At 51.2% G+C, this 15861-nt stretch overlaps 1 protein-coding gene across 2 annotated transcripts; it reads right to left on the reverse strand.

Annotated features, from left to right (window-relative positions):
• Positions 1–3889: 3889 nt before the first annotated feature.
• TUBB4A (tubulin beta 4A class IVa) lies at positions 3890–7828 on the reverse strand. Of its 2 annotated transcripts, XM_036314408.1 has the most exons (4): positions 7509–7828; positions 6868–6976; positions 6652–6762; positions 3890–5531 (listed from the first exon to the last, which is right to left on the reverse strand). In XM_036314408.1, the coding sequence occupies exons 1-4, from the start codon at positions 7563–7565 to the stop codon at positions 4474–4476; spliced, it is 1335 nt and encodes a 444-aa protein (XP_036170301.1). In that variant the 5' UTR covers positions 7566–7828; the 3' UTR covers positions 3890–4473. The 2 variants fall into 2 exon arrangements, with proteins under 2 accessions (XP_036170301.1, XP_036170302.1); XM_036314409.1 differs by lacking the exons at positions 6868–6976; positions 7509–7828 and having other exon boundaries at positions 3890–5601.
• Positions 7829–15861: the final 8033 nt, after the last annotated feature.

Below are 15861 nucleotides of genomic sequence, written 5' to 3' on the forward strand. Positions count from 1 at the left end.
CAGTTCTTTAGTGTCTATGTGACCTTAGGCAAGTCATTTGATCTCTATGTATTAGTTACTATTGCGGTGTATTAAATGTCCCTAAGTTAGTGGTTTGAAAGAATACACATTTATGATCTGACAGTTTCTGTGAGGACCAGGGCTCTGGGCACAGCTTAGCTGGGTCCTCTACAACAGGGTGTCTCAGCTATAATCTGTTGAGCTGTAGCTAGCCATTCACACATGTGGTGAAAAGAAATAGTAGAAACAGGCTGTGCAAAGGCCCTGAGGTTGAATCAAACTTGATATGATCGAGCACATGAAGAAGGTCATTGTGATTTGACTGGAGAAGGAGCTCTTTGAAAACTCCCTGCGTGACTGCTGGCAGGATTTAGTTCATGGTGGATTATTGGACTGAGGGCCTCAGTTCCTTGCTGGCTGTTGGCCAAGGCTGCCTTCAGTTCGTTGCCATGTGAACCTTCCCAACATGTTGCTTGCTTTACCAAATTGAGCAAGCTGAGAAGGCAACGGAGTTCATCAAGACAGAAGCCACAGCTTTTTGTAACCCAATCTCAGAAGGGACATTTCATCACCTTTGCCATACCTTGTTGGTTAGAAGCCACTGCCAGGTCCAGCCCAAACTCAAGGGGAGGAGATCACTCAAGGGCATGAATGGAGGAAATGGGATCACTGGGGCCATCTTAGAAGCCATCTCCACACTCTCTGTGTCTTTGTTTCCTCACTTTGATATGAGGAAAACAGAACTCTCACTTACCTACCAGTGTGGCATAAAATCATTCATTTGCTTGCTCATCCATTCAACAAATAATTACTGAGGGCCTGTGCTGTGTCAAGCTGTTCTAGGCATGTGTTGACCAAGGTAGATTCCTGTCCTCATGAATCTTACATTTCAGTTGGGAGAAACAAGTATGTAAACAGATAAGTGATGCAGAGCTACTGGGTGCTAACTTAGAGTTGCCAGGGAGGCTGCTCAAAGGAGATATCATTTGAACTGACACCTGTGGGTGAAAAGGGGCTAGCCATTCACACATTCGAGGAAAAGAAATAGTAGAAACAGGCTGTGCAAAGGCCTTGAGGTTGAATCAAACTTGATATGATTGAGCACATGAAGAAGGTCACAGTTTATTGAGTGAGAGGGAGGGTGATGGGGATGTAGTCAACAGGGGGCGAAGACAAAGGTGAGAGTTTGGATTTCAATCTGAGTGAGACTGAAGTCATGGGGCAGTTTGGAGTAGGGAATAGACAAGTTCTTATTTGCTTGTGAAAGCTCATCTGGCTGTTGCAGAAGGAGGATACAGTGCAGGGGTAGGGGTGGCAGGAGGGGACTCAGGGAAGTGATTGGGGTTATCTGTATGAACAATTACGGTGGCTTAGATCAGAGTATAGACAGGTGGTTACAGGCCACAGTTTGAAGAAGAAACAATGGACTCAACAAAAGATAGGAAGAGTGTGCTTGGTGTGGGAAACGAGGAATCAAAGCTGATTCCTAGATTTGGGGTTTGAGCGAGAGGACGGCATTGCTTATTGGGAAAAGGGATGTTTTAGGGGTAGAATAGGGAGTTCTTTTGTGGCCACATTAGGTTGGAGATGCCAAAGACAGCCAAGTTCATTGCCTAGTCCAGTGGTCGGCAAACTGCGGCTCGTGAGCCACATGCGGCTCTTTGGCCCCTTGAGTGTGGCTTTTCCACAAAATACCACGTGCAGGCACGTATGTACAGTGCGATTGAAACTTCGTGGCCCATGCGCAGAAGTCAGTATTTTGTGGAAGAGCCACACTCAAAGGGCCAAAGAGCCGCATGTGGCTCACGAGTTGCAGTTTGCCGACCACTGGCCTAGTCCACTGTCTGCTCCACCACCCAGTGCTGTGCTGGGCCTGCTCAGATGCGGGTTGCTGTGGGCTGGATATCCAGGCTGCCTTTCTCACTCTTCTCCTGCCTCCTGCCTGCCTGTGGTGGGGCCCAGTGGTGGTGGTGGTGGGTGGGGAAAGGCTGGGTCCCAGCATAGAGTGTGATGGGAATAGTTAGTTGGCTCTCAGTATCCCTCCTTTCTTCTTTCTCTTCCTTCTGGTTTGCCTTCCTTTGTACTGCAGAAGCTGAGAAGAACCACATTTCCTAGACTTCTTTGTAGCTCTGGTTTTGGATGCAGATTCTACCAACTAGAAATGCTTGAGAGATTGGAAGGTAGAAGTGAGGTAGACCTCCCCTCCTCCGTGTGTGTGTGTGTGTGTGTGTGTGTGTGTGAGAATCCTGCTGGATATTTAATTAACTTTATATTCATTTTAGTTGATTTTTGCAGAGCACTCCAGTGGACCTATGTTCAGCTATGTGGGTCTTGGGAGGTGTTCTTGAACTTAATTAATGGCTCTGATGGCAGCCTGTTGGCTCTCCACCTTTCTCACTAAGCAGAGGAAGCAGCTCCCTAGTGGTCAGCTTTGTGCTGTGCCGGCCTATTTCCGGGCTACTCAGAATGTGGTCTCATAGGCAGCCTCACCTGGGAACTTGTTAAAAATGCAAGGTCTTGGGCCCCAGCCCTGCTGAATCAGAAACTCTAGGGTGGGGCCTAGGAAGCTGTGTGCTAGCAAAGTGTTCCTGGTGATTCTTTTGCACACTGAAGTTTAAGAATCACTTGCTTACAGCCCACTCTCTCAGTCCCTCCAACGGTGTTGTAATTCTTATATTAAATTCCTTTCTGCTTAATTTGCCTAGAATGGTTTTTACACTGAAGTGGAATAAGAGTTCTAGACTTAAACTGTCAGGCTTTGAACTGTCAGGCTATGAAGCTCACTGCTTCATAGTCATGGGACCAAACTGTAATTTCCAAAGATGGCTACAGCCTTATATCTCCCACCCCACATGCTCTTGGGGAATCTTGCCTCTCTGCACTCCAGAGGTGTGTGTAGAGTTTACATCCCACTCCCTTGAACATGGACATGACTTTGAGCAGTCCAGAGGACACCAAGTGACTCCTGAAGCTAGGTCAGAAAAATGCAATGCATTTTGCTTGCTCTCCTGGGATGCTTGCTTTTGGGGACTGCTGTGAGGAAGCCCAAGCAGACTATGGAGAGGTACTGATGCTCTCATTCTATCTGCCCCCGTTGCATGCCCAGAGGACAGTTGGCATTAACTTGGCAGCCATAGGAGTGAGCCACCTTGAAGTAAATCCCTCAGTTGAGATTCCCTAGCTGATGCCACGGGGAGCAGAGACAAGCTGCCTTTCCAAGCCCTGCCCAAATCACAGATTTGAGAACTAAATAAATGACTGTTGTTGTTTTAAGCCCCTAAACTTTTTGGGGATAGCTACACAAGAAAAGCTAATGGATATGCTTTGTATATCTAAACCTTGGTTGGAAAGGAGACAAAAGCTCAGATTTTACAGGGTTTGTGTGAGAGTTACATGAGATGAGGCATGTCAGGACATCGAAGTGCTCCATCCGTGTTAGCGACTGTTATTCTGATAGGACTGTCCCTTGGATGCTAGTTCCAGGTTGCCATCTCCCCAGTGCCCTTCCCTAAAGACTCCCCTTCTGCTTTCCATACTTGCTAGATGCCCACAGAAAATGGCAACAGCTCCATTGCCAAGTACTCCTTGTGCCAGGCACTATGCCCATAAGAGCTCCTCGAATCCTCACAAACATTCCTGGGGTGTGTGTTGGGGGGGTCATGGGGCAAATATACAATCCCATTTTACAGGTGAGCAAATCGAGGATCAGAGAGCACAAGTGCTTACCCAACACCACACAGTTAGTGGCATAGCCCCGTCTCACTCTAGAATTTCTGCCCCCTTTCTTCCTCCCCAGATTAGATATCCCTTCAGCACCCACCTCCATCCTTTAGGGGGAGCCCTTGCTTGTTGGCCTTCCCACAGGGAGATGGAAAATGCACTCAGCAGAAACATGGCAAGACAACAATTTATTTATTGAGGGTAAGCCAGAGGGAGGAGGTGGGGCGGGATGGGGGCACAGCCTCTCTTGTCCACACGTTCCAGGGCTGCTTCTCCCCACACAGCTGCCCTCCACCAGCCCTGGAAAGCCAAGGTCAGTTGGAGTTGAGGGGAGTGAGTTCAGGGATAAAACAGGGGCCTACAGAAGCCAGAGAGCAGGTGGGGTCAGAGGGTGGTGGGGTCAAAGGTGAGGCAAGGTCAGAGGTGAAGGGAGGCTCAGAGGGAGAGGGGGTCGAAAGTAGACTGGGGTTTATTTGCCTGGGAGTGCATTGGGGTGGTGGGTAAGGTCATAGGTGAAGGAGAGGTCACGGAGAAACAGGGTTCATGGAGTTAAATGTGGGCCAAAGTGGGGCTCAGGGGTCGAAGGTCAGCTGAGATCAGGGGAGAAGTCAAGGTTGTAGGGTCAGAGGGTCAGAGCTGAGTCAGGCTTGGTGGTGCTGCAGGGTTCTCAGGGGCCCAAGAGGAGCTCTAAGGGGTCAAAGGTGAGCAGCCCAGCGCGGGTGGGGGCCGACAGGGGTGAATGAATGAGGTGGTCTAGGCCACCTCCTCCTCGGCCTCCTCCTCAAACTCGCCCTCCTCCGCCGTGGCGTCCTGGTACTGCTGGTACTCGGACACCAGGTCGTTCATGTTGCTCTCGGCCTCGGTGAACTCCATCTCGTCCATGCCCTCGCCCGTGTACCAGTGCAGGAAGGCCTTGCGCCGGAACATGGCGGTGAACTGCTCCGAGATGCGCTTGAACAGCTCCTGGATGGCCGTGCTGTTGCCGATGAAGGTGGCTGCCATCTTCAGGCCCCGCGGCGGGATGTCGCACACGGCCGTCTTCACGTTGTTGGGGATCCACTCGACGAAGTAGCTGCTGTTCTTGCTCTGCACGCTCAGCATCTGCTCGTCCACCTCCTTCATGGACATGCGGCCCCGGAACACGGCGGCCACCGTCAGGTAGCGGCCGTGGCGCGGGTCGCACGCGGCCATCATGTTCTTGGCGTCGAACATCTGCTGGGTGAGCTCGGGCACCGTCAGGGCGCGGTACTGCTGGCTGCCCCGGCTGGTCAGCGGCGCGAAGCCGGGCATGAAGAAGTGCAGGCGGGGGAAGGGCACCATGTTCACGGCCAGCTTGCGCAGGTCGGCGTTCAGCTGGCCGGGGAAGCGCAGGCAGGTGGTGACCCCGCTCATGGTGGCGGACACCAGGTGGTTGAGGTCCCCGTAGGTGGGCGTGGTCAGCTTGAGGGTGCGGAAGCAGATGTCGTACAGGGCCTCGTTGTCGATGCAGTAGGTCTCGTCCGTGTTCTCCACCAGCTGGTGCACGGACAGCGTGGCGTTGTAGGGCTCCACCACCGTGTCCGACACCTTGGGCGAGGGCACCACGCTGAAGGTGTTCATGATGCGGTCGGGGAACTCCTCCCGGATCTTGCTGATGAGCAGCGTGCCCATCCCGGATCCCGTGCCCCCGCCCAGCGAGTGGGTCAGCTGGAAGCCCTGCAGGCAGTCGCAGCTCTCAGCCTCCTTTCGGACCACGTCCAGGACGGCATCCACCAGCTCCGCGCCCTCCGTGTAGTGGCCCTTGGCCCAGTTGTTGCCGGCTCCGGACTGGCCTGAGAGGGAAGGGAACGGGACACACGGGCCCTTGTGGGAAGAGCCTCCCCAGCCCCTCCCCCAGCCATCCTAGTGGTTGAACAATAATGACAAAATTATTATTATAGATAACATAAATTATTATAATTTTGTTGTGATGATTATTCATTGTCCTCTCTGCTTCCATCCTTGCCCCTCCCTTCAGCTGTTCCCTCTGTCTTGTACATCCTTCCTGCCTTTCCATGCCCTAATCATCTTTTAGGCTGCAGACATTAATAACAATAATGATCGTGAAAACAACAAGTGCTTTATTTACCTTTTTCTCGGTGCTAGGCATAGTTCTAAATCCTTTACACATATATATTTTTAAAATATATTTTATTGATTTTTTACAGAGAGGAAGGGAGAGGGATAGAGAGTTAGAAACATTGATGGAGAGAAACATTGATCAACTGCCTCCTGCACACCCCTTACTGGGGATGTGCCCTCGACCAAGGTACATGCCCTTGACTGGAATCGAACCTGGGACCCTTTAGTCCACAGGCCGACCCTCTATCCACTGAGCCAAACCGGTTAGGGCTAAATCCTTTACACATATTAATGGCTTTGAGCCACACAAGCCTGTGAAGTAGATTTTTTATCCCTATTTTAAAGATGAGGAGATGAGCACGGAGAGACTGCCCAGAGTCACCCAGCTGACTGGATCAGTGCCTGAGCTTTACTTGCTTATATTGCCATTCTCCCTCCGTCCACCAGGGTGCCAGCTCCAGGGGAGAAGAGAGCTTTGTCTGTTTTGTTCTCATGTGTATCCCCCCGGGGATATAGTAGGACCCGCATGCAGTAGGTGCTCAATAAATCTGTGTAGAATGTATGAAGTGGCAGAGCTGGGGTTTTCATGCAGGAAGCCTTCCTTACCCACCCCCACCCAACCCCAATGCACCCCACCCACCCCTGCCACTGTATCAGATGCCTCCCCTGGGCTCCCACAGTCGCCCGGCTGGCTGTCGCCAACATAGCCCTGACTGCCTTCTCTGCCTCCCCCCCTGATCTGTGGGGCCTGTGAGGGTGAGTTTTCACTAAGCATTTGGAAGTCAAAGGAGCAAGGGGCTTCCCTGCCTGTACTCCATGCCTGGCACTCACCAAACACAAAGTTGTCAGGCCGAAAGATCTGGCCGAAGGGGCCGGAGCGGACGGAGTCCATGGTTCCTGGCTCCAGGTCCACCAGCACGGCTCTGGGCACGTAATTTCCTCCTGCCGGGAAGCAGATGGAGGTCAGCTGGGGTGAGCGCCAGGAACCAGCATGCAGTCCCCCCATGCCTTCCCACCCCCACTCCAGAAGGTGCCCCTGCATCCTACCTGTGGCCTCATTGTAGTATACGTTGATTCTCTCCAGCTGCAGGTCGCTGTCCCCATGATATGTGCCCGTGGGGTCGATGCCATGCTCATCACTGATCACCTCCCAGAACTAGAGGGGTGGTGGTGGTGGGGTAAGAACCAGTAGAGAGGGAGAGGGGATCCAGGCCTGCCCTGGCCTCCATCTTCTGGGTTCAGGACCGCCAACCACCTCCCTGGCTGCCACCTGTCCCCCAGCAAGGTGAACGGGGGACCTAAAGGCATGGTGGGGAGGCAGGGATGAAACAGCAAGAAGGGAGAGGTGGGGGCAGGGTGAAGCAGAGTCGCCAGCCAAGACTGCTGGTGTCAGTGCACCCTGGCTGCAGCCAGCGCGAGAGTCTGGGACTCTTTGTGCGTGTGCAGGGGACAGTGGGCCAGCTGTGAAGCCAGCTGTGGCCAGCAGACAGAAGGCTGGTCCCCACCCCCATTGGCCCCTTTGTTCGCAGCCTGGTCCAGCCCCCGCGCCCCCTCCCTCACCGTCCCTGGGGTGCTGGCCTCCTGGAGACCCCGTTGGCCAAAAGGCCCAAGGTCGGGAAGCTCCGCGGAGTTCAAGGGCCCCGCTCCACTCGTCTCAGCCACCTCCCGGGGCCCGGTTCCCCGCGCACCTTGGCCCCAATCTGGTTGCCGCACTGGCCGGCCTGCAGGTGCACGATCTCGCGCATGGCGGTGGCGCTGCTGGCGGACGCGGTGGCGGTGGCGCTGATGCTGGGAGCTGTGGTGGCGGGGCAGGAGGTGGACGCGGTGGCGGCGGCGGCAGCGACGACGAAACACGGTCCCCGAGTCCCCCCGCGTGCCTCTATAAGAAAGGGTGGGGCCCGCGTCACGGCCTGTCACCGGCCCGCTCCGCCCCCTGGTCCCGCCCTGGGACAGAGCGGGCGGGGGTGGAGGAAGCCAGCCACCTGGAGACCTCCCGGGGTACGCGCTGGGGCTCTCCAGGGCCCCGTGCGCCCCCACCCCGGGCCTTGGCGGGGAGACCCGTCAGGCGCTATCAGCATCTTGTACTCCCCCCCCCCCCGCTCCCCGCCCCCAGCCTGGTCTGGCGACTCGCGTTTTGCAGAGATTGGGCGGGGGAAGGGAGAGGCCGGGTAAACAAGCATGGAGACATCCTGTCACCGCCCCCCCCCCCCCCCCCCCGCCCCGGCCCGGGAGGCCCTGCCTCAGTTTCTCTGTCCGAACCATTCCATGTAGATACCCTTCCTAGAACCCTTTAATTACTGGGAGGACTTCTTGTGGGCTCAAACTGGTGGCTCCCGAGTTGCGATTTGTCTTGGAGAGGGGGAGGGCGATAGGTTCTTGGAGGACTTGAAGCTGCATAGACAGTAAAACCAGATTTTCCTTCCATGTTTCCTGGGAATGTTTGTGGAAGCTGATGGAGGCTTGCGCTCCCCCTGGACACTTCTGCTGGGCCTTGGGTTTGTAGCAGGCGGGGTCACCCTAGCCTTGCCCGGGTTGGAACTTCAGGGATTAAGACTTAGAGCTGGATTTCAAGGGGGAGGGGGAACGGTGAGCTTTGGGGACTGCTTTGCTTTCTTCAGATCAGCACCTCTCTGCTCCAGTGTTATAATTTATTACAAGCTAGTACCCTACCTTTCACAGTTCCTGTTGGCCATATGACCTTGCCTGGGCAGCTTTGCCTCTGTGGCTGAATTTTCTCATCTGCCAGACAGGCAGTCAGGAATGCCCACCCCCCCAGTCCCGTGGGGAAAGTCAGATGCCATGGCCCAGTGAGTAAGATGGCCCCAGTTTCCCCTCACACAGATTAAACAATAAATTGTAGCTATTAGTATTACAATTATTATCAGGGGCAGTACAAAACTTCCTGTGACGTCCCTTAAGTGAAGGCCAGATCTCTCTCTCTTTTTTTTTTTTTGTTAATCCTCAAGGAGGATATGATTTTTATAGAGAGTGGAAGGGAGGGGGACAGAGAGAGAAACATTGATATGAGAGATACATCCGTTGGTGCCTCCTGCATGTGCCCTGCCGGTGTAGGGATCAAGCCTGCAACTGAGGTACATGCCCTTGACCGGAATTGAACCTGCAACCCTTCAGTCCATGGGCTGACACTCTAACCAGTGAGCCAAACCGGCTAGGGCCACACCCCTTTTCAAAAATTATTATTGTTATTATTTTTAAATCTTTATTGTTGAAAGTATTACATATGTCTTCCTATCCTCTATTCACCCATTCTAGCACGCCCCTGCCCCTGCCTTCACCACCGTGTTATCTGTCTCCATGAGTTATGCATGTATGCATACAAGTTCTTTGGTTGATCTCTTCCACCCACCCCTTCCTTCCCTCTGAGATTTGATAGTCTGTTTCATGCTTCTATGTCTCTGGATCTATTTTGTCCATCAGTTAATTTTGTTCATTAGATTCCACATATGAGTGAGATCATGTGATACTTGTCTTCCTCTGATTGGCTTATTTCGCTTAGCATAATGCTCTCCAAGTCCCTCCACACTGTCTCAAAGGGTAAGAGATCCTTTTTTTTTTTTTTTTAAATATATTTTATTGATTTTTCACAGAGAGGAAGGGAGAGAGACAGAAAGCTAGAAACATCGATGAGAGAGAAACATCGATCAGCTGCCTCCTGCACACCTCCCACCGGGGATGTGCCCGCAACCCAAGTACATGCCCTTGACCGGAATCGAACCTGGGACCCTTCAGTCTGCAGGCCGACGCTCTATCCACTGAGCCAAACCGGTTTCGGCAAGAGATCCTTTTTTACTGCTGCATAGTATTCCATGCTGATGGGCACTTGGGCTGTTTCCAGATCTTAGCTATTGTAAATTGCACTACTATGAACATAGGGGTGCATACATTCTTTCTGATTGGTGTTTTAGGTTTCTTAGGGTATATTCTTAGAAGTGTGATCACTGGGTCAAATGGCAGTTCCATATTTAATTTTTTGAGGAAACTCCATACTGTCTTCAGTATGGAAACTCCATACTGGCTGCACCAGTCTGCATTCCCACCAGCAGTGTACTGGGGTTCCCTTTTCTTCACATCCTCACCAGCATTTGTCATTTGTTGATTTGTTGATGGTAGCCATTCTGATAGGTTTGAGGTAATAACTCATTGTTGTTTTAATTTGCATCTCTCTGATGACCGGTGCCTTCGAGCATTTTTTCATATGTCTCTTGGCCTCTGTATGTCCCCTTTGGAGAAGTATCTATTTAGGTCCTTTGCCCATTTTTTAATTGTATTGTCTTCCTTTTGTTAAGTTGTATGAGTTCATTGTATATTTTGGATATTAACCCTTCATCAGATGTATCATTGCCAAATATGTTTTCCCATACGGTGGGCTCCCTTTTCATTTTTTTGATGGTCTCTTTTGCTGTGCAGAATATTTTTTAAAAAAATATTTTTATTGATTTCAGAGAGGAAGGGAGAGGGAGAGAGAGATAGAAACATCAATGATGAGAAAGAATCATAGATTGGCTGTCTCCTGCACACCCCCTACTGGGGATCGAGTCCGAAACCTGGACATGTGCCCTGACCAGGAATCAAATGGTGACCTCCTGGTTCATAGGTTGAGGCTTAACCACTGAGTCACACCAGCAGGTCCAGACTCCTTTTTGATGGCAGCCTCCAGTTCTGCCATCCAGAAATCCCCATCCTTGCCACCTAGGGCTTCCAGCCATTGAGTCAGCCACTTCAGCCATATGGCTGGTCCTTCACATTCACCAATGGCCTCTAGTTTTAACCAGTGGTTCTCAAATGGGGGTGATTTGCCTTCCAGAGGACACTTGGCAATATCTGGAGACACTTTTGGTTGCCATGTCTGGTGGCAGTTGTGTGTATGCTACTGGCATCTAGCGGGTGGATGGTGCTAGACATCTACAGTGTATAGGACGGTCTCTCTCTCCTCCCTTCACCAAAGACTTATCTGGGCCCAAATGTCAATAGTGCTGAGAATTGCTGTGTTAATTAACTGGGGAAAAAATTGAGTTAGCCCCCCAGCTAACTGGATTCCAGAATAAATCCCTGATGGATCAGATGGTATAAACCAGGTTGACCCCTAATATCTGTGAGTCACCTCCTCTCCCCATTCCATTTAAATGTGTACAGCATTCTAGTGAGACAAATTAGTAAGCCAACACAAGTGGAAAAGGGAAACTGAGACAGATAGTTAAATGACCAAGCAGTTTACAGCCATCTAGTAAATCACAAAATCCTATCTTCCCTAACCAAGAACACTTAAGAGTAAATGGGTCCTGGCTGGGTGGCTCAGTTAGTTGGAGCATTGTCCCATACACCAAAAGGTTGTGAGTTCAAATCCTAGTCAGGGCACACAGCTAGGTTGCAGGTTATCCCCTGTCCGGGTGCATGAAGGAGGCAACTGATTGATGTTTCTTTCTTTTTCTCTCTCTTCCTCTCTCTGAAGTCAATAAAAACATATAAAATATTTAAAAAATAAAACAAAAACATATCCTTGGGTGAGGGGAAAAAAACACAACCTTATGGACACAGACAGCAGTGTGGTGATTGTCAGAGGGAAAAGGGGATGGGGGAGATAGAAGTAGGTATAGGGGGATAAATGGTGATGGAAGGAGACTTGACTTAGGGCAGTGAACCCACAATACAATATACAGATGACATATTATAGAATTGTACACCTGAAACCTATATCATTTTATTAACCAATGTCACCCCAATAAATTCAATAAAAATGGGGGGGGGGAAGAAGAGTAAATGGTTTACACTTCTCTCCAACCAGAGGGTAAACAGCTTCAATTACCCAACTCAGGGAGATAGATAACAGAAATCCAACCAATGCCATTTGTGCCAACCACACCCAAGGAGGAATGAGGTCAGGGGAATAAACCTCATTATGGTGAATCAGCATAATGCTGATAAATATTCTACCGAGATCTTCCTCTAAGACAGGGATTCTCAACCTGTGGGTTGCGGCCCCTTTGGGGGTCGAACGACCCTTTCACAGGGGTTGCCTAAGACCATCGGAAAACACATAGATACTTACCTATTGTTTTTGTGATGAATCACTCTGCTTTAATGATGTTCAATTTGTGACAATGACATTGGGGGTCACCACAACATGAGGAACTGTATTAAAGGGTCGCGGCATCAGGAAGGTGGAGAACCACTGCTCTAAGACCTCCCTAAAAGTCCCACCTTTAGAAAACAAATAAGAACTCTCAAGAAAAAAAACCCAGGAGGGGCTCTCTCTGGAGCACGTCCACACTTTTCTTCCTTTTCAAGTGTGCATCTTTACTGCCCCCCACCCCCCAGCTCTAAGGGTCTCCATGAGACTTGCAACCAGGGGAGCAACTGGCAATGGCCGGTTGTCCTGGGCTAACCCTCTGATTCTGTCTCTAAGGCCCCCTTTCCTCTGACTTCGGGGAGCTAACAGCAGCCGCATCACGGCTCACTTCTCCCCTATAACATTTCCAGAGAGCCAAAGCAGAGCACCACGCAGGCTCTCCTTCTCTCACCCGTTGCTTCCTCTATCCTAAGCTCTTCCTTTGTTTCACTGTCCCCAGCTGTGATAAATGTGCCCGCAAAATCACCTGGGCTTGTGTTGTGAAATCTTTCCTACATGAAGTCAAGAAACATGCACAGGCCAATGCTCTATCCACTAAGCCAAACCAGTCAGGGCTGCTTGTTTATGTTTTAACATGAAACCACAACCCTAGGAGGCAGTTGCTGTTTGCGTGCCCATTTTACAGAAGCAAAATGGGAGGCCTGAGAAGGAAGTTGAGTATCTCACCCAGTGTTACACACAGTTGAGGCGGTGATAGATCCGGCTTCAAAGACCCTGTTCTCTTATCAAACAGAAGCTGTAGTTACTTTGTTACATGGTCTTTTCTTTTTTAAAGGCTGGCAGCAGAATGGGTTGTCTTTCAGGAAGAAATGTTGCTGGGTTGCTGGTGTGAAAACATCCGTGTGACTGTCACATGCCCCGTGGCCTGGGCCTCTGTCTGTGTCATTGTGTCTGTCCACCACGTGCCCAGGTGCTCTGGGCTGGCTCCCGTATATGTGATCCAATTCCACCACCAGAATCTATGCTCTCTTTGTCCGCTGGGTCATTGGCTGTTTCCCAGCGGGATCCCTTCTCCCCAGCTCCTCCTGCCACCTCACTACCAAAACTTTGGACCTGCACCTCAGCTGGATCTGATTTCCCTCCCACCCACTCCTGGTGGAACCTAGCCCTGGGCATGGACCTAGCCTGGTACGGGCCATCTCCAGCTGCAGGGAGGAGGAGACAGTGTTCTGGAAGTTGCCATTCTGGGACAGAGACACTGAATGAGCCTTAAGAGGAGATAGGCCCTCCCCATTCTTGCCCTCCCAACTCCACGGACACACACACAAGCTCCATGGAAGCTGTGCCTGGCACTGCTGGCACCAAGCATGGGGTGGGGGTGGGGGCGGGGGACAATGGAGTATTCTCTGACCTCACCGGGTGTGTGGCCTGTCTCCCGCCAGCACTCACCATCAGATGCACCATGGCATACATCCTGAAAGAGGCATGCTCAGAATAGAAGGATTTCCTGGGGGATGGGCAGGGGAGGGCTGCCATCAGCTGCGGCGGGGGTGAGGGGACCCTTCCTGGGTTCTCTTCCCCAGCTGCCCACTCGCCTGGCACAGAGGATGTCTTCAGCTTGCCTGGTTTGTGATGTAGCCAATTTTGCAGTCCAAGGAGGCCCGGTTGGGCAGGCACACAGCCAGGAAGTGGGGCCTCAGGTGACCTGTGGCCATCTTGGCAATGTCAGTCTGGGACCAGCTGGCCATGCCACCAAACACAAAGATACCAGGTTGCCTGTAGATCATGGCCTTGTAGATGCTGCTCATAAAGGCTGGTGAGCTCAGCTGCAGGCCCTGGACATGGATCATCTCTCCCAGGCTGATCTGCAGGATGGGGGTGGAGTGGGGAGAAGTGGAGGGGGCGGGGGCAAGGGCGGGGGGGGGGGGGAAGCAGGAAGCAACAAGAGTAAAAAATCTCCAACCCTTTTTTTCAGAGAGGTTGCATGTCCCACTTCATATGGAAAGGAGGATATGATTTCCCACTAAACCAGGCAAAAGGGGAGGCTTCTCATTTCATAGCGCGTGTGTGCCCCGCCCCCCCTCCCCAGCACCCTGGGGCCTTCTCCCACCCCTGTCCCTGAAATGGCCAAGATTTCCTATTTTACTAAAGCAAGGGGCATGGCTCCCCATTTCAAGAAAAGGGGTGGGACATCCTCCTATTTTACCTCAGACAGGGGCAGGAGTTCCAAATCTGAAAGAGGTGGGACTTCCTGTTACCCAGGAAAAGGGTTGGATGGCGCCTAGTTTATGTTAGGCGTAGGCAGGGTTTCCTGTCACCTATCCGAAAGGGGCAGGACTTCCTGTTACACCAGGAGAAAAGGATAGACCTCCTGAATGCCTGAAAATGGTAGGACTTCCCTTTTTACCAGAAGAAAGAGGCAGGATGTTCCCTCTGTTTGAAAGGGGAATATTTCCCAACTCCCCCAAAGCGGGCAGGATTGCTTCCTGCTTTATGCATGTAAAAGGAGGACTTCTTTGTTCACTGGAGGAAAGGGGATGCTCTTGTGGCATGCCCAAGGCTGAGAGGCTGGCATTTCCCCTCTTCTGTGTCAGCAAGGGGTGAGCCTTACCTTTTCCTCGGGGAAAAGATTTCTTCTATGCCACCGAGCAGCAAGATCCCCCATTTCATTAGGAAAAGAGGTGGTACTTCCTCCTGCCTTAGGCCTGTAATGGGTGGGGTTCCCCACTTTGCCAGAAAAATGGCTGAAGCTTGCCTGTGGCACCTCACTGCTGCATGGGGTGAAAGTGGCCGGCCCCTTACCATGCAGATGGAGATGAGAAGACCATGGTAATGAGTGCTGAGTCCTCAACGATGTAATGAACCACCAGGGTGCATGTGATGGTGGTTTCATTGCGAAGAAGACCCGGATGTGGGGTGCTAGCAAACTGCTCTCACTCAGCCGGGTGGGGATGCTGACTGCAGGGGGCAGACAAGACCCTACTCAGGGACAGGCCACTTGAGCTTACTCTCCTTAGGCATTCTGGGTTAGTTTGTCCTCCCTGTGTCTCCACAATATGGACATGGTGGGAAGGTAGGGGGAGTGGTCTGGCCAGAAGGCCACAGGAGGACAGAATCCCGGGGACCCTTTCATGGGTGGATCCTGTGAATGAGGTAGGTAAGGAGTTGGGATAATGAGGGGACAAGGGTGGAAGGGCTCACTTTTTCTGTATGTGTCAGTCCTGATGGATGTGTGGATGATTGTGGCAGTGTGCATGTCTATGCATCTGTGAATGTGTGTGTGGTTGTGTATAGGTGCTTATGGATATCTATGTCTATGTCACCTGCTACATCAGTATGTCTCTGAGCATGTCTGTTTCCTAGTGTGGCTGTATGAATATATGTAGATGTATGTTTCCTGGTGAATGTGTAATTCTATGTAGCCGTAAATTGGTGTGAACTTTCTTGTGTCTTTTTTGGTGTGTAGGAGACTATGTGGCCACGTATTTTTGGAAGTGTGTGGTTTGTTCTGGCATGCACACCTGTGTGCTTGGGGATCTACATGAATGCAGATACACATGACTTGGTATGTGCACACGTCATGCCTCATGTGCATGTATACTGTGAATAGGTGTTTGTGGTGCACATAGGTGCATGTGTGGGTATATATGCTCTTTTTTGTGATCTCAGTGTATGTAAGATTATGCATGTGTGTTCATGGATGTATGGGTTGTGCTGGTGTGTGCATAAGCCACACATCCATGTCTGGGATCTGTGTGTGTGTTCATGCCTATCTCTATGGCTCTGTGGCTGGTTGATCTAAGACAAGCATGTCAAACTCAAAGGCTAATATGGGCCAAATACACAAGGTTTAAATTTATGTGGGCCGCAAAAAACCAAAAGCTTCAATTTTCATAGAAACATAGGTTTATTTCGATAGAGACATGCTGAATACAAAGGGCTGAAATAAATAC

Source organism: Myotis myotis, unplaced genomic scaffold, assembly GCF_014108235.1.
Source record: "Myotis myotis isolate mMyoMyo1 unplaced genomic scaffold, mMyoMyo1.p scaffold_m19_p_6, whole genome shotgun sequence".
Lineage (NCBI taxonomy): Eukaryota > Metazoa > Chordata > Mammalia > Chiroptera > Vespertilionidae > Myotis > Myotis myotis.

What these genes read in the sequence shown, in the direction of transcription:
- TUBB4A (XM_036314408.1), bottom strand. Translation starts at nt 7,565, where the DNA reads ATGCGCGAGATCGTGCACCTGCAGGCCGGCCAGTGCGGCAACCAGATT. An exon ending in GCAACCAGATTGGGGCCAAG is followed by an intron (nt 6,977 to 7,508) that starts GTGCGCGGGGAA and finishes CCACCCCTCTAG; the next exon opens with TTCTGGGAGGTGATCAGTGA. An exon ending in ATACTACAATGAGGCCACAG is followed by an intron (nt 6,763 to 6,867) that starts GTAGGATGCAGG and finishes GCTTCCCGGCAG; the next exon opens with GAGGAAATTACGTGCCCAGA.